Source organism: Cavia porcellus, unplaced genomic scaffold (assembly GCF_034190915.1).
Source record: "Cavia porcellus strain 051 isolate PalLab524CR breed Dunkin Hartley unplaced genomic scaffold, mCavPor4.1 scaffold_1, whole genome shotgun sequence".
Classification (NCBI taxonomy): domain Eukaryota; kingdom Metazoa; phylum Chordata; class Mammalia; order Rodentia; family Caviidae; genus Cavia; species Cavia porcellus.
The window spans coordinates 79,729,949-79,755,886 of NW_026947484.1; the positions used below are offsets into that span (position 1 = coordinate 79,729,949).

The 25,938-nt window shown below is 38.8% G+C and overlaps 1 protein-coding gene across 10 annotated transcripts in view; it reads right to left on the reverse strand.

The window, feature by feature from the left end:
- Window positions 1-25,938, reverse strand: part of Glis3 (GLIS family zinc finger 3) — a 429,668-nt gene that overhangs the window by 21,324 nt on the left and 382,406 nt on the right. For all 10 annotated transcript variants that reach the window (XM_063250536.1, XM_063250532.1, XM_013155103.2 and 7 more), the window contains one exon: window positions 9,069-9,244. In XM_063250536.1, coding sequence (XP_063106606.1) covers window positions 9,069-9,244 — 176 coding nt within the window. The remainder of the gene's footprint in view (window positions 1-9,068; window positions 9,245-25,938) is intronic.

Consider the following 25,938-nt stretch of genomic DNA (forward strand, 5'->3'; position numbering starts at 1 on the left):
ACTTCAATGAAAAACCACCAAATCCATACTGTGAAGAAAAACCACCAAATCTGTATTGTTCATTAAACTCTTATCCATAGATGTGCTTAAAGGACAGAGAAGTAACAATAGTTAACAAAATGGACATTTTTCTGTCTATTTCTTTTTATTCTGTATATTTTTTAATTTCAGTTATTGTGTTTCAAATGACAAAACATAACCAGCAGGGGGAAAGAGGAGGTGGCGTACTTAATAAACAATATAAAAACCTAAGTCATAGATGCTGTCATTTAAACCTTGTTATTGTTATAGCTTCTGTCAATGTTAAACGAAAATATGAAAAGATGTTCAATCACATTACTAAAGGAAAAACTGAATTACCAATATTTTCTGTACAATTTGTCAACAACTAGAATTTCATTGAGCATGAGCAATGGGGCACTTCAGTGTGCTGCTGGTGAGAGTCTAAGTCAGCACAGCCTTTATGAAGACATATGTAGCAGTACCTGTCCAACTTTGAAATGTGCATATCTATTAAGCCCACAATTTCCCTTCAGAAACATTTCTTGAGAAAGTATGCACAGATACATGTGTGTTTGTGTATGTGTGCACACATAAGGAAATTTAACACAGCAGTGTTAGAAGTAAAAGGAGAAAGAGAAGAGGGAGAAGAAGAAAAGGAAGAAGAAGATGGAGGAGAATGAAGAGGAGGAGGAGGAAGAAAGGCCCTTAATAAGGGAATGATTTTTTAAATGATAACAACATAGTCCTGTGAAAATTATATAGTTCAGGAAAAGAGGATAGCCATATTCACTGACATAGAAAACAAAGGCATATATTTTGCAAAGCTAGTGAAACAGGTCATTAAACAAAATACAGAATATTTTTATAATAAATCATAGATTTTTATATAATGTACAAATTCACATTTATTTCATTTCTATAAGCACATAAAAAGGTATAAAATATTGCTCATAGGTCTCTAAATAGTCACTGTCTTTGGATAGTAGAATCAGGACAAGAATAAAGCTGGGAATTTATGTTCTATAAGAACTTCAAAAAAAAAAGAGCAGGTAGAAGTTTTCCTTTACAATTTAAGAAGTCAGTAAGAATTTTCAAACTGTAAAGACTCTGTTAGGAGCTCAGGAGCTCAGGTTTGTTGATTTAGTAATCAGGCTCCCAAAGCTTCTCCCAGCACAAAAGTGCTTGTGAAATATGGCATGTTACATAATTCCTAATTAGTCACATCTCAGAAAAGAGATTACCAGAAGAGACTGTGATGTGTCCAAGGTGACAGAGTGAGGGAAACAGAAGGGTATAGAAAAGGAGTTTAGAGGTAGGCAGATGGCAGATCCGAACTGGAATCCATTATGTAACCTAATGGTTGTAAATGTTTTGAAAACTAAAAATGCTTTGAAGCAAGGGACTTGTGTCTATCAGCACAGGGAATGTCTCAAAATAAACACTTCTGTAGACTGGCTACCACCAAGAATTTCACTAGTACATGTTCAGTATCAGTTCCGTCTTGGGTAGCCTCTTAAAATGCAAATATTCATGGAGAAGGGGCCCTATATTAAATGTATCTTCAAGTACAAGTGACTCATTAGGTCATTATATTTCCTTTAGAGTGAGTTCAACTCAGGTAACTTGTCAATACTGGGAACTAAAGAGAGACTCAGAGAATGAGCAGTGTACTCTGAACAAAAAAAAGCATCAGAGCTTGAGTATAAGGCCCAAATTTGTCAATGGCTGACACCACCAATTGGCCTAAGAAGTCACAACCAAATGTCTTCTTCCTTGTGTTTCTCTTCTCCTATTTACTTAATCAACAAAGATTTACTAAGCACTTACTGTGTGCAAAGTATGATGTCCGGTTACACTCCTTGTCCTGAAGAAACTTACAATTTATCAATTGTTAGTTGACTTAATAACCTTAGTATCCTTAATGATAAAGCATGGGACATTAATCTAGTGGGTTTACTCTCTTTCTCTCTCTCTCTTTCTCTCTCTCTCTCTCTCTCTCTCTCTCTCTCTCTCTCTCTCTCTCTCTCTGTGTGTGTGTGTGTGTGTGTGAGCTTACATGTGGCCACACACTTCTGAGTTCAGATGCTTCAGATGTTCAGATTACATATGGTGATGACTCATAGGTTAGCCATTTTCATAATCAATCACTCAAACGGTTCTCTGGCTAACATGACCATCTTAAACCCAGGAATTCCAGCATGTTAAAATGCTGCCTGTAACTCATGCCTAAATTTAACTTTTGTTTCTTAGAATTAGCACACTGTCAGAATTTGTCAAGTACTACTTATGTAAAACTGTTCTTGGGGTAATTTTGTAGTAATTAAGTATATGATAGTAATTAAGGGTTTTTCTGAATCTAATCATCAATCTGTAGTACTCAATAGGCATTAATAACATCAGAGCTGATACCGATTCTTGATTATGACTGCTGATGCTAACATCCCAACAGCATGAAGTGCACTCACTGGCTCATTTTCTTGTGAACATGTCACAATTTCCTCCGCAAAGTCTATGACACTGCTGATTTATGGTCAATTATATATGCTTTCCTGAGATTTCAAGGAATCATGACACACTCAAGTTCTAAGCAATACAATTTCTAGGCTTACAAGTTCTAAGTATTTCACAACCGCACATATGCAGTTGTGACCAAATTTCCTGTGGAAAAATTTATGTTTGTTGTCTTTACAATTTGCCTTTAAAAACTAACCTTTAAATATTTAACACTATAAATCCCCAGCAATGAGATCAGCCATGGCAATAACCCAAATGGCTCTTCCTGGAAAGTGTCATTGCACAATCACCATGAGCAAACAGCCAACACGAAGGAAGAAGTTAGTTAAACTCATACCTGCCACCTCATTTCCATTTAAATATCAATGCTTGTGGTTTCTGTCCTTTGAAGGACACTTTGGTTCTCTAGTAGGACAAGCCATTAATAATGTGTTTTGTTCTTAGGGCCTGTTGGTGGCTGGAAGCCCTTTGTTTCTCTATGCAGTCAATTTGAACAGGGTTGACAAGCTTACAGCTCCATACTGAGGTGGGAAAATGCCACCATTGTCTAGAAGCTCACTGGTCTGCTTTCTTTGGGGCCATGGGCTGGGGCATACTTTAAATCATGAGAAAGACAGCTTAAAAACCACAGGAGCTGTGACCCACAGAGAAGGCTCCCACTTCCCACTGCTGCTGCATGGATATCAAACAGCCTGGGCTGGGGAGGTTGCCTCATGGTGTTTTCCTAATGAAATCTAATAACTAGACCATGGGTGATGGAAGTCTTTGTGTTAGCAGCTGGAAATTTTAGAGGAGTGAAAATAAAACCAAGCAGTAGAAACCCAAGAGGAAAGAGGAGAGGCATAAAATAGGGCAAGACTCTCAAAAGAGGTTAGATAGGTAGCAGCAGGTCCATTTTCCAGATTAGAAACCTACCCCAGACAGCATTAGCAGGCCTGCAGTGTGCCTGCCCAGCAAACATCAGTAAGAGAGCCTCAGTTTTGTTAAGCAACATGACAGACAAACGTATCTATCTGCCCAGTCTCTCTAGCATCTGAGAGCAGTCATGTAACCAAGCCTCAGGTACACCTTCACTCTCTTCTCTGCCTAACACTAAGACCAGATGTGTAGAATCCCAGCATTCATATTGTAACCGGGAGGATGGGAGTTCCCATTTAAACGACCAGACAAAAAATGGTAGGCCTAGACAGTGTGGACTCAGGGGGGCTGCTCTTCTCCCCACTATGGTTTCCTGTTAGACTTCCTGTCACACAAAAAGAGAAAACCTGTATGTAGGTGTTGCTGCTCCAATACAATAAAAAAAATTCTGGAAAGTCTTATGCTCTGCAGAAGTGTTCACAATAACAGGGTCTTTGGGAATCTGGAACTGAAACCAACCACTCGAAATCTGTACCACCTTTTAACTACAACAGTAACAAAATATTCAAGAGGGAATTTTGGCACCTAAGGAAGACAGTTCAGTGCAGCTGAAAATCTTGGGAGGTCACTAAAATGCATGAAACAATTGATTGGGAAAGTTGGCTTAAAGGTATTGTGACAACAGGTGTAAGATGGCCCAATGGAAAGGAGGGAGGGCATGTGCTCCCAGGAGCTGAGGACCACGCAGGGCTGGGGCACACCTCTTTCCAGAGCGGGTGCCCTGCATTGTGCTCCTTTCTGTTTTATTAAAACAGAGCTGAAGGGCTCCTGCCTCTGCAGTGGCTAAAAAAGATTTTCAAATTTTCTACTTCTCTTGCTATTCTAGCTTTTCTTGCCAAAAAATACCTTTGTGTTTATAAACACAATTCCATACTATACTGATATCATCCTTTGATTTACCATTTGCATCTGAGTGAACCAAACTCCACTGAATTCATTTTAGGGGTGTATATACATGCAGTCCAATGTAACCGTGACAGGGAAAGCTTAATTTTTTTGCTGTTACCTTTCCATTATTTATATAGAGCTCTACTTGACTTTCATAAAATACCAGGCTGACTTCCTGGTGTAGCATCACACGGCACATGGCACAGAATCCCTTTCTGAGCGGGCCTTGCTGGTTCCATCATCCTCCCTCTCTAGTGCAGGTCTTAACCCAATGTACTTCCACCACACACAGTCTCCCTTTGGCTCTCCTCTCTGCGTCGTGCACTTTTGTTTATGTTACTCCCCATACTTTTGTTTCTCCTTTGCCTGGAGTGCCTTTCCTCACTCGGTCTGCCCATACACTACTCATCTTCAATACTCCATTCAAGTGTCACCTCCACACCTTTCTGTGACATCTTCCTCTAATTCACTGAGGGCATTTTATACTTTCTAAGATTGCATGCACCACAGTACACCGATTAGATGATTTTCATGTTTGCCTGGCATGTAAAGGTAACCCATAAACATTTGGTGAACTGCACTTAGCCTCCCCTTGATGGGCTCCAAAGCAGGAAGGTCATGAAAACGTTGTTCCAAGAATTGTTGCAGCATTGCAGCATAAACAACCTGGAGTGATTAGGCATTTAAAAAGATATTACCCATTGGTACCATAATAAAATGTACCAATGTCAACTCTCAAGCAACTCATCCAGTCAAATTCTGAAGCTTCCCTGAGCAAGAGAATTATTCTAATGAAGAAGAAAAGACCAAGCAACAAGTTACATGATTAGAAGGAGTACCCCTATGTTATACATCTAAAATAAAAGACTAAAATGTACTAAGGAGCTCCTTACAGGTATCACCCAGTTAGAGATACACAAATGCTACAAACATTCAAACATTAAAAGAAAGAACACTTAATCCATCTTACTAATGAAAGCAATATAAATGGAAGTAGATACTGACTCAATAAAACAAAGGTTAAGAAACTTGAAAAAAAACCCAAAATTATAATATTTTTAGGTAATTTTTAAAGAAAATACATCTTAATGAAAATATACCTATAGCACAGGATGTCTTAGCTTAATATCATGATTCACAAAAACATAGTGGACTTCATTTTGCTTCTCACCGTAAGATCAAAGCTCTCTGCGTTCTAACCGATGGCTCTATGTGATGGATCAGCATCTATAGACAGGCATCCACTCTTACCTACTAAAATGTATAAGTCTGTATTTATTTTAGCATGCCTTTGACCTAGAGATCCCTGATTAAGAATGTGGTTGGAAACATGGCCCTCTGGTTTAAGGTGCCTGTATACTTCAACCAGGTAGCAATGTTTACGCATTTTATATTCTTACGTTTCAGGACCCATCTCTCAAAATGCAGTGATGATGTTTTTCCCTGACCTCTACCTACCGCAGGAGGACAGAGGAGATGGGGTGATGCTGCTTATTAAAGCCATGAAATGTTTTGAAACAGGGAACAAATACTCATTGCAGCTATCACACTATAAATCTAGCACTTTTTAGGATTTAAAATTTAATTTTATTAGGGAGTGGAATTGCCAGAGGCCAGGATGCCATGTAACTCCATGCAGCAAAACCATCCAACAAAAGAAAAAGAAAAAGACACAGCCAATAAACATAACTCATTAACAAGATCTTCCTAAACCCCAGCTCTCTAACACTTACTTGAAAAATAGTAAATCTTATCCCTTTTCTAAAGAAATGCTTCTGTCTAGAAAATTCCACAGAAATATTTCAAAAAAGTGCCTGTAGAGAAAATAAGGCAGCATATTTCCCTACCTGTTACCCACTGAACATTCTTTATAAGCTCCCCACAAAACTACTTGCCTGTCTTCCTGGAGAAAGTCGTAATTTCCTAATTTGCCTAACTATGCTGACTATCTTAAGGCTGATGTTAGCAGTTTCTTACTGGCCTTGGGAATTTTTACCAATTAAAAAAAGTGGAAGTTTAAAAATAAGTCTCAACAACTTCAAGTTGACAGCATATTCATTATTTAACTAAAAAGAGGAAAGGTGGAAAATAGAGTATTTTGCCCATATGATAGGGTAGATCCTATTTTCTCTGTCCTCCTGTTTCATTATTCATTTGTTGAATGAGAAAGTGTCAATTATTTATTTGGGAAATATTTATCAAATGTGTTTTTGCACCAAATATTACTCATGGCCTGGGGCAACATACAAACAATCTCTGTTCTCAAAGAGTCTAATAAAGAAAAGGAAAAGAGTACAAGGAAGAGAATTAAATTAAATTAAATAAGCACCTACTCTGTGCCAGGTGGGCTGCTCTTACCAAATTTTTATAACAACCCTCAAACAAGGTAGATGTAACTGTCCCCACTGTGAACTGGGTCTCAACAGTTTGTCCAGAGCCATAGCTCACAGTTGACTGGTATTTTTTATTTTAAATTGGTCTAATTCTGAAATCTTCCAAAAGTTTTTTAGAAAGTAGAATAAGAAATAGAGAAAAAGAAATCACCCATTATCTCGCACCCTGATACAAAACTATTAATATTTTAGCAAATATATTTCCAAATTGTTCAACATGTAAAAATAACATGTAAGTTATTTTTAAAACATTTAAAATTTACTTGGCAGTTACAATCAAAGTAGAGTATGCTGCATTTCATTGGCACTATGACACCACTGACTGTGAAATACTCCATTATTCCATATAACACCAGAAATATAATTCCCTACCAATTACATGATGCCACTGACTATGAGACGTGTCCTTAAAAAGTGAAGGTAAAAAGTGAGTCTCAGTGAGTGGCCTACTGTGCACTCTTCAGATCCTGTATTCGTGCAGTTCACCCCCCTACCCAGTGGGTAGGGGCTTCACCCTGGGGACCTTGAGTCTCCGTCTCACCAGACACGCTGCCCGAGTTTGCTGGGGGCTTGGCTGCAGAAGGAAGAGGGCTCTACTTATCTTCCTCGCACATACCTTGTCTTGTGCACATCAGGCACTGAAGACTTCGGTTGAGCAGAATATATCCAAAGCTTAAGAATAAATATGTAAACAGAAAATGATAAATAGGTTTGAAGAATGACAGAAGTCTTAAGTTTTATTGCAGTGTGGGGGGTTGTATAGGCAGAACAGGTAAGTGAGGAGTAGGGGAGATGGATGAAACCTTGAGCCAGAGCCAGTGGTCTTCCCTGGTTTTCCAGTGTTTTCTCAAATTTCCTACAGGTGGCCACTGTCTCTACATTGCCTCCTCTTTGCCGCTCAGGCCTCTGCTTTCAGGCTCTTTCCCAAATCTAGCTCTCTATATTGCTCAATTCTTCCATCTTGGGCAGTCATCAACATTTAATTTTTTTGTGTTTTTTTTAAAGGGTAAAACTAAACATAACAAAACAGAACAAAGCAGATCAGAAGAAAACAATGTTTAAGTGACACAGATTTCAAAGCAAGACAATAAATCTACAGTGGCTACCATAATGTCTGTTTTCTTCTAAACAATTGTTTATATCTTCACATACAACAAATTCATACAAAACAAAATAGTATAAAACTGATCAGAACAGAGTAATGAAGGCAAAACAGGCCTTCAAAAGCAGACAAAAAGAAAATTAAAAATGGCTGCCATAATGTCTCTTGCTCTCTTCAAAATAGCTGTCCATACTTTAGATGAGACTAGAACACCATCCATTAATTTCAAATAATAACTCATAGAAAAAAAGTCAGAAATTGGCAAGAGGCAGACGGAGGAGTCACATTTTTCAGGAAGAGTTGAAATGCTCATTCTAAATAGATGGTAGCCCTTCTGCTTGCATAGAAGGTCTGACGACCCCAGGAAGACAAAGGCTCTCATAGTTTGAGTCTGTAAGATTTGGCATTTCAACTTCCTGTGAAAGTCTGGTAGGATATGTACCTGAATTGGTAAAATAGGTTTAAATAAAGAAAAGAAACCAAGGCAGACTTGGTTCTCCATGAATGTTGCTTATTAAAAACAAGATGGACATATTTTAAAAACTATCATGACTTCTCATAATCTCCTTTTTGTCCTTTTTGTACCTAACAAGAATCTGTCTTTGCTACAGTATATGAAGAACTGTTAAATTTCATAAGACAATTTTGACCTCAGAAAGGAATGAACCCACTAATAGGGAAGACACATTTACTCACAGTTAAGTAAATGACAAGGCACACAGCAAAAGTGTAGCAGAGAGATACAGGTTGAGATGCAAACAGAGTTCAGAGCAAGAAGAGATGATGTCAGCTGGGGACCCAGGGCAGCTTCAGGGAGCAGGTATCATTTCCTCTCATCCTTGAAGGATGACAGGATCTGGCTTATGAGAATGGGAACAAAGATTTAGCATGGCAGGTGCACGTGGACACAAGAACTCCAGTGGCCCCTTTCAGATGGGCTGTCGATTGTTTAGAAACGAGGTGACACTGTTATAGGGCCCATCCTCAAGGTATTAGAGCACCAGGTCCATGACCCAATCACCACCTGGAGGCAACCAGGTTTGATGTTTAAATCATGCCATGTTAGACCAAAAGCAGGAAAATACTCTAGGATAACACGTTTATAAAGTGTGAACATTTAAATGAAAATTCTAAAAGATTATGTGGGATATCTAACAAAACATCTGAACTATCTGGTCATAATGAAGACACTTGATTAACTCAACAGTTCCACTTTTTGAAACCCAAGGAGTTGCCAGTTCTCTGCTCACCATGGACGTGGATACCATTTGGTTGAAAAGAAGAGTTTGTCTCTGGCTGATAGGACTTCAGGTGTGGTCCTGACGGCTGCTGGGTATGAGGAGGTTGTGTTCTCTGCAGTATTGAGGAAGGAGCTGGAACTCTCCGGGGGCTGATGTGGTGAGGAGATGGAGCAGAAGGAGCAAACCTGAAAAAAAAAATAATAAAAGGCAATGCAAGGGGCATAAAATAGCAGGGGTGAAGACAGATGTTCCATAATCAATTGGAACTCCCCATTCTGGCTCCACATGAGTGTAACAAGAAGGCCTTTGAAACTCTTTCAGGACCCTTTACTCTTTCTTTTAACTGCAAAGTTCTTAATTGAGATATTAAGGGAATAAAAGACAATAACAAAGGAAAACCTAGGGTTTGTCAAGTTCCTTGAGCTGCATTTCAAATACTCTGGGCTTGGTGAAATTCAAAGCACATATTTTGCCAGGCCCCATTTCTGCTAATTTTGAAATCCGTTAGCATTTTAGGGGAAATTTGATCCGTATGTCTCTGAATCATTTACACTTAGCTCATAAACATTTTATTTTGTAAGACGTATCTGAGCTCCAAGAAGTGTTACAAGTCCTTATTATGACCTTTTCTAATCCTATTCCTTTTAAACAATACGCTTTCTTTTGCCAATAATAAATTAACTTAGACCTCAAAAGTCAAGTGTGGTTTGAAACCCAGAACCCAAGAGGACTTGCATAGGTTCTGTGCTTGGCAGACAACATTCCTGAGCGGGTAGAGCAAGAACACAATGTCAGACATTTTTGCAGGATAATGTGCCACTCACAAGACTATGGTTTCTGTTGGGGGGCTGTCAGAACTGCCATCTAACCTGGGATAATAAACAGATGATTGCATACTGATCTCCTGATTGTAAGGGAGAAACAGCAGGATCTGACTTACTGGCTTAAAGGGACAGCGTATTCTTTCCACCAGTGAAGGGAAAATGTACTTGTGAGAATAATGTAAAAGCTGGGCGATGTCCATAGAGAATCAAAATCATGCGCAATTTGCCAAGTTAATAATGGACTGGCACAGAGTATTAAGGGAAAGCGTAGAAAGTTTGTTGATGCAGTGAAATAAAACAGCAAAATAATTTTGGGGAAAATTATACTAGCAGTGAACTGTTTAGTCCCTTCTCTCCAAAACACTATTAAGCTGGATTAACTAACACATAGAGGTCAGAAACTGTTTATATCACTTATTTCACAGAAACAAATAAACCCACTTGGCTTGACTTTTGTATATAGCCCTAGACAATAAAAAGAGAAGATGAGCCAGACAAGTTTATAAATTAATTTCAAATGTTCCGAGCCAGAATATCTAACAAGGCAGAGCTTCCACATTTGTGTTGCAGCTATAAGAAAGTGTAGGAAAAATTTCAGGTTCTTTTTGTGCTTCCCATGCAAGGCATGATATAGGCATGTAACACAGAGATGTAGGAACCAACAAGCGAGACTTCAGATTCGTTAACCTGTAGAAGTCAACACAGGCTTAAGCGAGCCATATGTTTTAGGATCCTTATTAATTCATTATTTTCATTTTCATTCTGCTGAAAGAGAATAGTAACAATGCCCTGTGCTGGGTAAATATGTATTTTTCTAAGCATATCATCTTAACTGGAATTATCCTGAAAAGATGTGCTTAATGGCCCTGAGAGAAAACATGGAAAATGAACCCCGACATTGCCTGAGAACACCCAGTGAAACACATATGCCAGGATTCCTCATATGGAGGTGATTTTCGGGGGAAACATGTCCTTAATGTGTGTCACAAGTTGTTCTGAGCTGTGGCTGAGGAATGAGGAATTGTGGCATTTAGGAAAGGAATCCACACTATCACCCAATCCTGAAATCTTTTCTATCTTTAAAGGTCCCCAGGGGTACAGAAGGGGAGTAAGGCAACTTAAGTCACCATCACATTGTCATTTTTTTTTTTTTTTAATTTGGGAAAAGGAGCAAGATCCTTAGATTGCTCTCTAATTCTCTCACTGGAGAGTAACAGATGTAGCATGCTCTAGATAGTTTTCTGGTCTTTTCTCCCATTACCTTCTGCTGTCTTCTTCCTGTTGAGGACTGAAAGGGTGAGGAGACACATGAAGCCGTAGACTGACGTACTTAGGAGGCAGGACGCTGATCAATTCATTTGATGGGAAAGAGCAATTTTGTTTTAAAATCTCCCATCCCAATGGGCCAATAGAGCTTATTCATAAACAGGGATTCGATCAGCAAAGAGTAGAAAAGATAGAAAAAGAGGAAGAAGACAAAGATTCTCAGTTGTATAAAATCTTAGAAGACATATATATTCTATAATTATGTGCTCACTATAAATTATTCTTATTTAGCCATTCACACAAGTTTCAAGTTCTGACCATACCTTCTACGTAAACAGATGTTATCCAACATAGTAATAACATTGAATAAAGGAAAAAAAATGCGGTAGGCACGTATCAAAATTTTAGCACTGTTGTCTCAGAGACCTAGGGGAATAAACCATCAGGTTTTACACCAGCTCTACATGTTGGTTTGCACTAATTTACACAGAATTTTCTGTTATTTAAATAAATGAGATTATATGACATATTTTGCATAATTTGAAGATATACTATGTCACCTCAAAGTATTAATAATTTACATATAAATTATTCTAAGTAAAATAAAATGTATACAGAAAGACTTGGAAAGGAAAAAATTCATACAAAAATTTTCATTTTTTGATCTGTAGAGAAATGAGACATGGTAAGAAATGATCAGAGCCATCTACATCCTGCTAGGAACAAGGAAGTAAATGAGAATTCATAACTATAAAGTCCAGGATAAGAAGTCTATATATAAATAGGACTGATTTTCAAGCACAATGGCTAGAATTAGTTTTCTTATCACGTAAAAATACTATGTAGTAATTTACTGAAAACTCTCACAATCTCTCTATTAATTTAAATTTAACTTTTATAGACTTTGTTACTTGTTGACCAGCTCATGGTAAGAACAAAAATAGTAAATAAAAATCAGAGGTGGGGTAAAGAAGAGGAACATAGCAGGTGACACTGAGTCTCACAAGGCTCCTGGGAAGACCCAGAAACAAACACTAACAGTTCCTAGCAAGACAGATGCCAGAAAAATGATTTCTAAAACCCAAGTAAACTCAAGAAACCAAGTAGTCTGAGGTCACTTAGTACAAAACAAATAACTAACAAACAGCCCACAGAAGTTCACTAAACAACATGGACTTTTCTCAGTATGTTGAAGGCAGAAAGGCCTCAGAGCTTCCGTTTAAGAGTTTACGTCAAAATGAATATATTTTGAATATTTTCCTCCCCCAAAAAGCTGAGTATTTTTAAATCAAAGTCGAATCAATTTTCCTGATGCTAAACAAAAGTTGCAAAGCCAAGGATAAATTATAGTTATTTACACTTTTTCTCTTACGGAATATCTCATTCTCTAGCTACCTCAGGCCAAGGTGACATCAGTTTGTTTCATGTCAAATTATAGTGTGCACAAGAGTCAGAAGGAAGAGCTTTCGAAATCACTTCTAAGTCCAGCCCCATCCCACAATATAGATGTGCAGAGGACACTTCCGAGATTTCACCCACACAGGCCGCTAGCCTCTTCTGAAAGACTTTTTTCAAATCCTTGAAATAGATGACTGCTATGTAAGTAGGCACATAACAGACTAAGAGAAAAAAAGAAAAAAAAAAAAGCCTTCACTTACCAGAAACAGATCACACCAAAGCAAACCAGAGAACTGAGTCAAGCATTTCCACTGGCTTGGTGGTGGCGTTTGTATAACCTTAGCATGAGCAATGGCTTACCAAGACAAAAAAAGGGAGCGAGTCAGAGGGGAACAGGTTTTAAAGTCTCATAAAGATTCTCTTGGGGAGGGAAGACTTTTTCAAAGAGTTCTGCAAATATTTACTTATACACACATTAAAAAATGATTCCTTGGGAGAATTTCTTGACAACGCTTCTTACCTTCTACACCTTCCTCCTCTGTTTTCCCCACCCCATCTTCTGCTATCACTGAGCTCCCCAATCATGAAGTGGGATGGACCAGAAACAAAGTGCTCATGTTTTCCTGGAAACGCAGTACAAAATCGAAGAGTGTTTCACAAGTATGTCACAACAGAGATGAATATTGTTAAGGTTCAAAAAATGTGCAAATGGTAGGACAAACAGCTGAATGCAGAAAGATGAACTATTTAGAAGTCACACCCACCTGGGTATGGATGCTGGCTCTATCCTTTACTAGCTGGATAATTTTGAAGAAATTCTTAGCTTCTCTCAGCTTCAATTTTAAGTATAAAATTAAGACATCTCAGTTCTCACCAGGGACTAAAGTGTGAGACAATACTTATTTATTCATTCAAGATATATTTACTAAGCCATGTTTTTGACACTATTCTAAGTTCTAGGAATACAGCAACGAGGGACTCATGTTTCTGTCCTTTTAGAATTTGTATTTTAGTGAGAGGACGCAGGCAATGAACTTAATTCAGAAAGAAAACTCTTGTCATAAGCATTGTAGGTATGTTTCTCTATAAATAGTAAGAGATAATGGATAAAGGATTATGAAGAATTTTACATTGGAAGTTAGCAACATCAAAGTACTTAAGGAATGTCTAGGAATTTCGGGTGATCAATGAATATTTATGGAATGACTTATCTAAATAGAATGTACATTTAAGGTATCCCTGACACTGCCATATGGTGCACTGTTTGAGGGCTATGTAAGATCGTGGTTGCAGCACTATAATAGCTAGGCTTCTTAATACCTAGGCTTCTTAAAATTAATTAGATAGGAGAACTAAATTTCAAGGAGAAGAAAATGTTTGTTCATCTGGCTAATTTTCTAGTACCAGGAGCATTGAGTCTTGGTCTTAGGTAACAGTCTGATTTGTTGATACTGGATTCCTGGATGGAGGGTACTGAGTTCACAAACTGATAGAATCATGGAATGTTCTAGCTGGAAGGGTACTTTTAAGAGTACAACCTTTTTTTAGGGGTGAGGACAGAAGAGGTCCTGAAGGTGAAATGAGCTGCCCAAAGTCACAAATTAGTTCTGGAGATATCAATTTATCCCACTGAGGTAAGAAAGACCTCTTTGGGGCTGGGGATTTAGCTCAGCAGCATAAGAACCTGCCTTGCAGGCAGGCGGTCGTGAGTTCGATCCCTGGTACAGATGATACAAAAAAAAAAAAAAAAAAAAAAAAGAAAGACCTCTTTGTTTGGAATGCAAAGCAAGCCAGGAGGTGTGGGGTAAGGGAGGAGTAGAAAAGGATTTTCATTCTCATCATGGGCTGGTGGGAAGGTAGGTAAGTAACTTACTGTCTTTAAAAAAAAATCCTGTAACAGTAGAGCTGCCATTCCATTTTGATGAATTTGCTCAGTGTTGAACTGGAGTTCTCCATGACCAAGCTGGGTGTAACCCTGCAGTCTTCCTAACTAGGAAGCTCCTTTCAGATAGGGCTCTTTCTCTTACCAATAAGCCCAAAATATTTTTACATGAACTTACAAGTTTATTTCTTTAAAACAAAATGTACTAATAGACTATACTGCAAGTCAAGCACATGTCTTCAATATTTACTATTTTTCTTTATTTGTGCTAAGTATATAAGCAGTTCTAGCCTTCAGTGTAGGACAGTTTTTTAGCCCTGCTCTGGGGGCAATACTCTGAAAGGAAAGAATTTACATGTTTACATGATCAATTACATTAAATGTTGATATGTGTTTGGGATAGTCCTTTTTCTTCCACCAGGCCTGTGGACCTCCCAAAGAAGGAAGAAAACATTAGAACAGCTTGTTTCATTGTATTCACACACACAAAAAAAATATTAATTTGCTGCCAAAGAGTAGAAATAAAGGGATACAAACTGGTCTATGATAGATTTGGGGGAGGAATTCTTTTTATTTCCTCAAGGAATCGTGGGGTATCATCTGTGGTAGTTTTAAAATTCATCTGTAAAAACTAATCAATGAAAAATGTCTTTAGCAGTTGGCCAACTGTGGAGGGAGGAGAAAGGAATCCTTTTCAAAACCTAAAAAGAAAAGCACAGTTTTAAGGATTTCACATTTGATTTAACATCTTAAAAAACCCCCCAATGATAATACCCCACTTTGTATGGCCAGACAGCTCCATTTTAGTAGACTTTAGTGGTCTTTATAACGATTTATGAATCACTTCATGAATTCCTGGCTGACTCATCTGGGTGACTATAGTATCTACTTATACTTCCCTTCTGTCTCACAAAAGAGACACTTGGACTCTGTTCAATCCAGATTTGTCCCCAAATGAATCACAGCACGTTACTGGGGGAACTGCAAATTGAATTCGGCTTTTGAGACAATCAAGACCAGCTTTCAGCAATGAAGAAACGGCCTCTGGGAAGTGTGGGTAACGAGACACTGTCCATCTGAGCAGGACCAAAGCTGGCCACAATCCGTGTGCCTGTCTGTGGACACGGTGCCCAAGAAGCCTAACAGCCAAATTCGTACTTCGGAAAGGCTTAGTGTTTCTGAATCCTATGAGAGGCTGGGTTAACATTAACTGCAAATAATATTTGAGGTTGGATGAGATCAAGATTCAAGAATGGTAACCTTAGGAGCGGGATGAAATGGGGACTATGAAGGTGGCATAAGTGAAATGATTACCAAGGACTTTTAATGACTCAAACATATATTAGAATGATCAAGTGCTTTTTGGAAATAGAAAGCACAATGTTCTGGAGAAAAGTGATTCCATTTGGGTATGGGGAGGAAGCTTCCTGTCAAGAAAATAAAGTAAGCAAAGCTCCAGGAAGACAAGTATCCTTTTTCTGCTAAGTGCTGAAATGGGGCCCAGGGTATTACTGTATCTCCTGGTAGAAATGAAAAGGGGAAGACATATGGAGTATGTAAGAAAGAAGAATTATACAGGAGCGAGGGCTGGACTTTTCTGGAAAATCCTGATTGCAGAATAGGCTGTGACTTGGTTGCTTGTCTATTTCAGAATCTCACGTGATGGGGAGAGAAAGAAGAAAAGTCCGATTCTGCCAAATTCTTCTTTTAAAAAAGCACCAACCAAAAGAAGTCTCAGACATTTGATGTAAAAATTCTTCTGCAAAAAAAAAAAAAAAAAATGTTTCTGCAGTGATATCACCCCTCGGGCCACTGTAAGTTGGCCAACTTCTGGTCCTGGGGCAAAGGGAGGAATCTTCCTCTCGGTCAGCATAGTGTCAGACAGAATATTCATCTGCTGTGCAATAGAATGCATTGGATGAAAGGAAAACATTAGTAACAGAGTTTAATGAAAATGCCAGATGAAAAATGAGAGGAAAAGTGTTATTTTTGGCTAAACTAGAGAAAAAAAGGCATTTTGGTTTCAAAATGCATATACAAGTCTCTAGAAGACACCAAAAGAACGTTGAGAACTTCAAATGCAGTTTTTCTGCCAAATATGGCCAGGTGTTTTTGTAAGTCACTGCCAAATGGCTTTTAAAGTCACTGAAATCCACAAATTTTAAAAGAAACTAGCCGAGTGGTGATTTGGTTAGTAATGACGTGCTATTTAGAATGTGCTTTTACTTTCATCTTTAGGATGTCAGGTTACTACTGCAGTAATCACAAAGGAATTTTCTGCATCTTCTCTTGAAGATAAAACTCAACAATTGTTGACTACAGAGATGAACTGGAGGAAATAACATACATTTTAAATTTCACAATCAGAGAAGGACTCTTGGGTCTTCCAATGGAAAGAGCATCAACCCTTGGAGGATATTTGCTAATATCTTGTATCTCCAGTACCTCATATAGCAATATGCAAAGGTAAGTATTCGACAAATGGCAGTCACTCCTGTGAAGAACTATCATGCTGAATATACCACTAATTCCACAGACTCAAATCCCAACTTAGTCCCAGTGCCTATGCCTCGGCACCTTGGAATTTGCTCACTGGTGCAAATGTTTCTTTCAATACCATACTTGTTCAAAGGCCACAATTTCTGTGTCTGAGGGGGAAAGATTTATTCAAACAAAGGATCTTAATTGTTTACTATAAGGACAAAATAGAGAATTTTTTCTTCTTTCAGCTAACCTGAAAAGCAGTCAAAGAATTTCTCAGATAAAGAAGTTGAAAGACTCATCTAAAGAACTTTGCCTCTTTGTTTCTGCTCACTTCGATAGCCTCCTTATCAGTAATAAACAAAAGTCCCTCACTTCCGGAAAGATGGTCTCTTAGCAGCCAAATCTCTGACTGTCTGCACTACAGAGAAGGAAAGACCCTGGTGCCTTGCAGGTCACACTGTGAAAACAGTAAGCAGAGGCTGTCCTAAAGACAGCTGTCCTAGGTCAGAGCCAAGACACACTAGATTCGTGGTGTCGCAACTCAAGCTAAAATGCCTCTTGCTCTTTTGCTGCGGGAATTCTGGCTCCTAAACTCACTGGAGGAAATAATACACTGACATGCTTCGATCGTATTACGGCTCAGCAGCAGTGCCGCACTACTGTTGCTTCACACTCATGCTCTACAGTGGCAGTTGCAAAAAAAGAAATCCTGTTTTACCTCGAGCCTTCCTTTTTACTATCGTGACTCACTTTCCTGACTGAAAATCCAAGGGGATTAGGAAAACATCATCTGAGGTTAACATGAGGTAGATTTGTTTGCAATGTGGGTACAAAATAAAGATGGCTGATTTGGCTTCCAAGGGCCAAATGACTGCCTTGGCACTTACAAAAACGTATTTCCTTTTACAGACATTCTAACTCTGGGTTCTTGGTGTGCGATGAAAATTAAGCTAAAAGAAGAACCAATTTATTTAAAAATAAAAAACATGGAAAATAATCTAATGTTAACGAACACTGGTATCAAAAGCAAGCTGCTTTCATCGTAGTGTATATGGAGGCTACCATTTGTACCTCCTGCCTTCCCGTAAGATGTCACATAGAGAACATGGACAGAAAAGCACAACGATCATGTGTTCAGGGTACTGTCACCTTTTCCAGACATGACAAAGGAATCACAGTAGTGTTCCTCCCTTCACCCACACCATTTGTCCCACAAATTCTCGAGACCCCAATAGAAACTCTGAGGGACAAGGAATGGGGGCAGGAGATTCTTCTCTGCTCTTCCCTGTAGTAGAATGAAAGCAAATCAGTGAAAAAGGAGTGTAGTTTCAGAGAGTGACATGTTGATGATGAGAAACACAGTCCAGGTAAAAAAGAGAGTAAAGCTGGAGAAGCAAAGTTTTAGAGTCGTGAAGAAAAAACAAGCAAAACTAAAACAAATAAACAAAAACCATTAGGACAAACATGGGAAGTGAAGGCACAAGTCACATTGTTCTGGTGAAAGTATGTTAAGGTACTCCAGGAAAAGAGCAACCACAAAGCCTGAGGCAAGATGAGCTCTCATTTTCTGGGACCATCAAGAAGGCTTCTGTGGTTGGCACAGATAAAACAGGGGCTGCAGAGGGAGGTGAATTTAGCTAAGGCCAGACTCCTGAGGTCCGTGTACACTACAAACAGGAGCTTGTATTTTATTCCAAGTACGATGGAGAAAGAGTCTGCGAAGGAAAGATATTATCTGATTTATATTTTAAAGGTCAGTTCCTTTGGAATAGAGTAAAGGGCCTCTGAGCATTGGTGGGGTAAAAGAGGAAAACATGGGAAGCAAGTTCAAACATCAGAAAGCTGCTGCAGACGACATGGAAGGAGACACTGGTTTCAACTAAGGTGAAGGAATGGTACTGAGTAGGTTTGAAACACATTATAAAGGACCCACAGTTGAATTAGGTGTGAATGTATTTGTAGAAACTGCAGGGATAAAGTTGGTTCACATTCTTTTTTAGCTTTTTACAGTAAGCTGAAGAAGCTATGGAGATTTAATTCTTGATCTTCCTTCATTATCAAGAAACATATTAGAATCTGAAAATTATGTTCATAGGAATTTTGTAGACATGCAGATTTTAAATCAGAGGCAGATCAAAGAAGACTAGAAAAAAATCAATTTACAGTGTTTTTGCTTCATTCATCTACTCATTCATTCATGTACTCATTCCAGCAGAGCCATTCACAATGACTAGGTTGGTGAGAAGGAATTTCCTTGTATGCGTATGTGCAACTCTTAAGGGAGAAATCAGTGGGATGCATTAATGATGTTACTGGTAAGGTGATGAGCTGGTATGAGAAGGAAGTTTACTCCAAAAGCCAATGATCCAACTTATATTTGCCCGAAGAGACATAAAGCATGCTGTGTTCATAGACTTTCAATATTTAAGAAGTTTGAAAACTGATAGGCCAATTTGTCCTGGAACAAACATCAAGAAACAGCAGAAACTTTCCATAGACTTAAGGAAAATAAAGAAGGAATAAGCTACCAATCACCTTTCTAGAGTTACCCAAATCTTTAATTACCATTTTCAATTATAGGACACGGGAATTTTCTGTCTCTGCACTGCTAACAGTATTCACATTAGGAAAAACTGTATTCATTAAATCTCAAGGAGGGTGTGTTGGGTGTGTGTGTGACTGTATGTGAGAGGGACAGGGAGTAATTTAGGAGAGGGAGTGGATCTTGGATTTTGCTTCTTTTATCTTAAATTTCTGTGGAAGATTCTTTGCTGTCAAGAAACTCACCCCCTTGTGGGATGCTAAATGAGGACAAGTTTGACTTCTACATAGAAAGTTCTGTACCCAAAGAGAAAGGCTAGCTCTTGTGGGCATGTGACATGAGGTGAGCAGCCTGGCAACAGACCATACTACTGGATGATATGCAAGCAGGCTGATAAAAGAGCTCTTTGTGTCTCACACTTGTATTTTGACTATGGCTTTTCTCAAGTGCTCAAGATTGGCAAACTTCATTTCTTATCTGTGTTTATCTGTTGCTCTCTAGGTGAGGGACATTTCTATACACACACCCAAGTGTCTGTGACATTATGTCCAGGAGCCCCTCAGTGTGACACTCACAAAGCAAACTGCCAGCATATGACAAGGCTCAGTCATGTCGACAACTCTCAGTCATACATAAGTCTTCCTCAATGTAATAGAGAGAAGTGAGTTTATGTTTTGGCTGATAGCAGCGTTCTAAGCTCTCTTGTCACTTTGTTGCTAACACGGAGTTAAACTGTAAATTATTTTGACATGTAAGTGATTCTTCAAAGCCCTGATAGGCCATGACTATATAAATGACAAGCCTAGAATTGAAAAGGACAAAATTGCCTTCTCAAATTCCACTGAAAAGGAAAATGGCGTAAAATCCACAGTGCTACCTCACTAATCTGGGAAATACAGCTTCTGACTAAGGACCAAATGGACTATTTTCCCATTCTTTGTCATTTCTTCTGTGTATGAAGTGCACTCAACCCTTTGTGGGTGGACCTCAGGAACAGTGGGCGTGTATTCTAGAGTCACAATGGTTCTCTTATTGGTCAGACTCAAGATGAGGCCTAAATCCTCAATGTGGCTAACGAGGTTACTCTCAGCTCCACTCTTGTTTGCTCTCTCCCTTCCTAACTTTTAAACACAACCCTGGTGGAAACTGAGAATTAAGCCCTGTCCTCTTCATAAACAAATTGATTTCTAGACAGTGTAAGTTGGCAATGTCTTTCTGTTTCCTAGCATTCCTCTCATTGGATCCCTTGTTAAACCTTCCACAGCATCTACCATGACATAACTCAGAAAAAGCATTTTAGAGATTCTGAAAAAACTCAAAGTTCCTGCCTTCCAAAAACTAATAACCCCATTATCATGATAAATTCATGAACCAGATAATAAGAACCAAGGAGTTTGACCAGGGATCTGTCCAGACTGCTGTGAAATACAGGGGAGGCTCTCTGGGTTGAGGATGAAGCTGAGCTCCAAAGGCTGGGAAGTATCTGGTCCGTGGTAGGAAAATAAAGGAAAGCTTTAGGTAACAGCTGAAGTTTAAATTCGGAAGCAGACACATGCAAAGCAAGTCAGAAGTAGTGAGCAGGCTGGCTTGATTAGAAATGAGAAACTACAGAAACACAAAGCCATTAAATGGACAATGGCTATTGGGTTTTGACCAATAGTGGCTAGGAAGGCAACATTAACGGCTCCAATGATGAATTTAAAAACGGTACTTAGAAAAGTCAGCTGTGGATGCTGGGAGGCACAGAAAGACCATAAGTGCATCAAAGTGTCCATAAGTGTAGAAATGGTGCAACTAAAACAATGCATTCTAAGTGAAAAATGGTGAGAATTCTCAATACTTGATAGAGACTCAAGAAATAGGGATTATTTATTTGATAAAAGTGCTCTGACTACTTTTTTCCCAAACAATTATTCTGAACATATTTTTCTGCCGATTCAGACTAGGTTGCTGTGCTGGTTTACATCTAGGTGTCCCTCCGATCAGGCTTTATGTGCTTATAGGTGGAGGTGTTGGGAGGTGATTGGATCATGGGTGGATTAGTGCACTGATGGGCTTATAGCTGGGTATGATGTTGGGAGGTAAAATATGGTGGGAAGAGGTGGTCACTGCGGGTGTGATCTAGAACAGTTTGGGACCCTCTTTCTCCCTTCATCCTCTCTGCTTCCTAGCCCACATGCCATGTTTCTATTCTGCTGGGTTCCTCCGCTATGTGCCACCCTGTCATGGAACCAGTCTAGTACAGACTAAAACCTCAACAAACTGTAAGTCAAAATAAACCTCTCCTCCTTTAACTTGTTGGTGTCGAGTATCCCTAGCAGTAAGGAAGTAACTAAGACAGTCACATGCTCTGCACTGTTGTATACACTGCAGTGAGACCGTATCCTTGTTTTTCCATCTTCTCTGGTTCAGAAGTAGGGCTTCTAGGAGAACCTTTCTAAGTCAGCACACTGAGTTCAGTCCACAGTTCCTTAAACTCTGTCATCTATCCTGCAGAGCACACCACATTTGTATCCCTCAAGAGGAAGGAAATAAACGATTTCTAAGATGAGCAACAAAAACCTGACCTACTGCTGGGACAGCAAACATTTCTCCATTTCAAACAGGAAGGCCCATCATTTTTGTTTGCACTAATCTAACAGACATACTATGAAACCCAGTGAATTAACATTTCCAAAGCTGCCAAGTTCCTCTCATAGGAAGCCATAAAGTAAAGTACCATCGACTTGGTACTTGACTGGTGTGTTGGACATTGACATAGTACAACACCATTTGAACTTTGGTAAGTTCAAATCCTCGCTGGGCGACATGCTGTGGTTCTGCTAAAGTCACTGAAATAATGTGTCACGCAGGTAACATTTTGAAATAAAAACGGAAGCTTGTCAAACTAAGAGAACTTCCATTTATTTTATTATGGTTAAGATCAAAGGACCTAATGCTAAGTGGGTAGATGTTCTGGACCTTTCCTGACTTCTGACAGTGACTCAGTCCATTTTATTAACCAAATGATGAATCAATGCTCGCAAAGCAGGAAAAGATGCCAGTGTCCCACTAAAAAGTGCAAAGTGTGATAAACCTATTTCCGTTAAGAAAACTGCTGGAGTTTTTATTGGGGGATTTCCCAGGCAAACAGAAGTAAAGATACATAAACCAATAGCGGAAGGTAAGCACATTTCCTCTTCATGTTTTTATCCTGGTCATTAAAGCAAACACAGTGAATAATTCAGGGCTGATTCATATCATTCTCCTCTCCAGACTGATTGAAGGATATAACCTACCACGTTCCCACTTGCGTGCTCCAGTAGGGTTGTTGAAGGGTCAGGTCACACACTCTATGGGAAGAATGTAGCAGCCACCAGGAAAATACAAACATCCCCTTCATTCACCTGTCTACATAAAGTACTATCCTTCCTCTCCATTTTCCCTTCTTCTTCATTTCCATGATTATTGGTCACACTATCAACCTCTGTGACCATTTAACAATATCCTGTACTTCCAAACCTGAATCCCTCTGCTATTCCAAGGAAGCCTGTCTGCTTATGAGTATCCATATATGTGCTACAGCCTGTTTGTTTCACACCAAAAAACATGTAAGAAGTGCTTTACCACTTTGGTTCATTACATCCTAATTCCCTGTGAGGAGCAAAATAATTTTCAAAAAAGCTAAGGGACACACCATCAGCTATATAGTACTCAACTCCAAATCTAAACAACCAGATAAATCTAAACCATGGAACACTGTAAAAAATAAATGTCCCAAGCTCTTCAAAAACCACTAATGTTCTGATATATAACAGTAATAATAAACTTCATTAGATTCAAGAAGACTAAAAAAATCCAGAATGTCTATCTACTCAAATGCACTCTGTGATTCTTATTAGAATCTCAAATCATCACAAAGGGGGGAAAACAGCAGCTACAAAGGATGCTATTTTACAAATTTGGGAAAATTCAAGTATTGCTTCACTATTACAATAGTAGTGTGCAAAGTATCTCACGTATGATTACTATATTGGCAAAATAGCAAAATGTCCTTCTCAGAAAAGCTCTACTAAATAATTATCAAGTGATAAAGAAATAACAGCTATGGAAGCAAATGACTTCCAGAGATAGAGAGACAGAGAGAGAGATACAGAGACAGAGAGAGATAGAGACAGAGATAGAGACACACAGATACATACACAGAGAGAATGGGGAAATATTAGTAACGGGTGAATATGGATGTAGTTAATATATGGGTATTCTCTGTACTAGTCTTAAAATTTTAAGAAAGATTAAAAATATAAACAAATGCAAAAAAAAGTAAAATGTTAAAATAATAAACTCTAAGTAACAGGAGTTACTAAAGAACTTGTGCACAGGCACAACTAGCATCTCTCAGAGATTCAACAAAACTGTTCAAGTAACTGGGTTGTCAAGGTGGTTGTTTTTGATCCAATCCTGGTTAAAATCTTTTGGTACACATATTGTTTCAAAGGATGTATGCAAGGAAGCATCACAGTGATGACTTTCTTCTTATATTCATGCAATTAAGAAGAAGAAAAGAAGAGATTTGCATTGAGTCTAGTGAACTTCACTACAATGGGAGATACAATTCTCTGTCAGAAAGAGTAAAACGTCCATGGCTAACAGTATTTTCAAACTAACTCGGAATGAGACAAAATGCTGAAATAAGCTCATCTCAACTTAGAGGAATATGTGAAGTAACCAGAGAATAGGTTGCTTGTTTCTGGTATCTGTGAACTTGGTGGATGGTTGCCATGTGCATTTTTTTTGCTAACTGATCTAGGATGAAACAAGGCTCTTGAGTTTTCTACTGATCATCTCATTTAGATTTGAAATTATCCATCAGACATCGTCATATGGATTTTTTCTCATCACTTCAGATTCAAACTCCTAAACTCAACTCATCATTTCCTATCTCCCCTTCCTCTCCGCCAAAGGCCTTTTCCCCTCAATACCACTGCATTTATCTTGTATTTTCAACTTCTGTCAATAGCATAATTTTTCCCTTTTTTTTTGGTACTGGGAATCAAACTCACAACCTTGCCCTTGCCAGGCAGGCACTTACACTGCTGAGCTAAATCCCCAGCCCAGTAGCGTAATTTTCATCTCAGTCTCTAGTGGTGAAACTCAGGAATGAATTTTGGCCCCTCCCCTTTATTCCACATACATATTAATAATTAGAAATTCTTTCTCCTAAATAAAACTCTAAAATAAAGTCTCCTTACTGCTTGCCTTTAATTCATGCCATTCTACTGCTCACAAGGACCCCTGCAACTCCCTCACCCGTTTCCCACATCTCCCACTCCAGCTTCAGGAACTCTACCGGTGTCCCAATCTCTTCTCTATAGGGACAACCTGATTCTATTTCCTAACAAAAAGCCTGTAATGGTTCTGTGCTTCCAGCAGAATGAAAGGGAAGTTCCTTAGCATAAAATAACATGGTTTACACAAGCCAGCCGGTCCAGTATCTTCCAATTCCATGAGTTTTGTGCGCCCTGTATGCCACTATCTTGTGTATATAAATAACCTGCCTTGTTGCGCGTCCCTACCTCACCTCTTATATATGTCCTTCTGCTGTCTGAGATGTTGTTTCCCATTTATCAATCTAGGAAAGATCTTCTTTTGATGCCTAGGTGATTGTGTCTTTCACTCACTGAACAGACTTGCTTGGTTTGTGGACCACTGATGGGGGGTAGAGCATAAAAGTATAAGAAGGGTTTCCCAATACTCCTGGAACCAGTGGAGAACTCAGAAATAAAATTATCTTGATCACAGTTTAAATATTCTCCTCCTACCTATAAGCCTTTATGAGGATGATAGTAATATAAGTTTCAGTGAACAGTCCCTTTCTGGTCACCCATATAAAATCTCATGCCCTCTTAGGCTTGGCTCCCAAGCTGCTACAGTTCAGATCTTGAAGAGGACCAAAAGCCCATGTCGAAGGCCTGGCTATCAGTCAGCGATGCTATCAGGAGGTGGTGAAACCTTTAAAAAGCAGGATCTAGTGAAGAAGTCAAGTGAGAAGATGTTAGGCCCTCCTTTTGCTTCCTGGCTGCCATGAGTCAAACAGGTTCTTAAACCACGGACTCCTGCTATGATGTACTGTGTTTCAACAAGCCCAAAGCAACAGGGCCCAGTGACCATGGGTTGAAAACCCTGAAACTGTGGTCTAAAATAAACTGTTCTTCCTAAAAGGTTGCTTATTCAACAATGGAAAGGCAACTAATACATAAGCTCACACTACTATCTACGTGACCGGTGTACATTTTTACATCTTGAAAGTACCTCAACCTGTGCATATAATACCTTAAAATCTCTAAAATCCACTGAGGAAAGTGAGAAAAACAGAGACATTCTAAGTCATTTTTCTAGCTCTTAACACTGTAGTTTAATTACCATTTCACTTGTTTTCCCACAGAAAAATATAACACAGTGAGATATTTGGTCCACGTGGTTTGTGTATGTTACTTTTAAAAT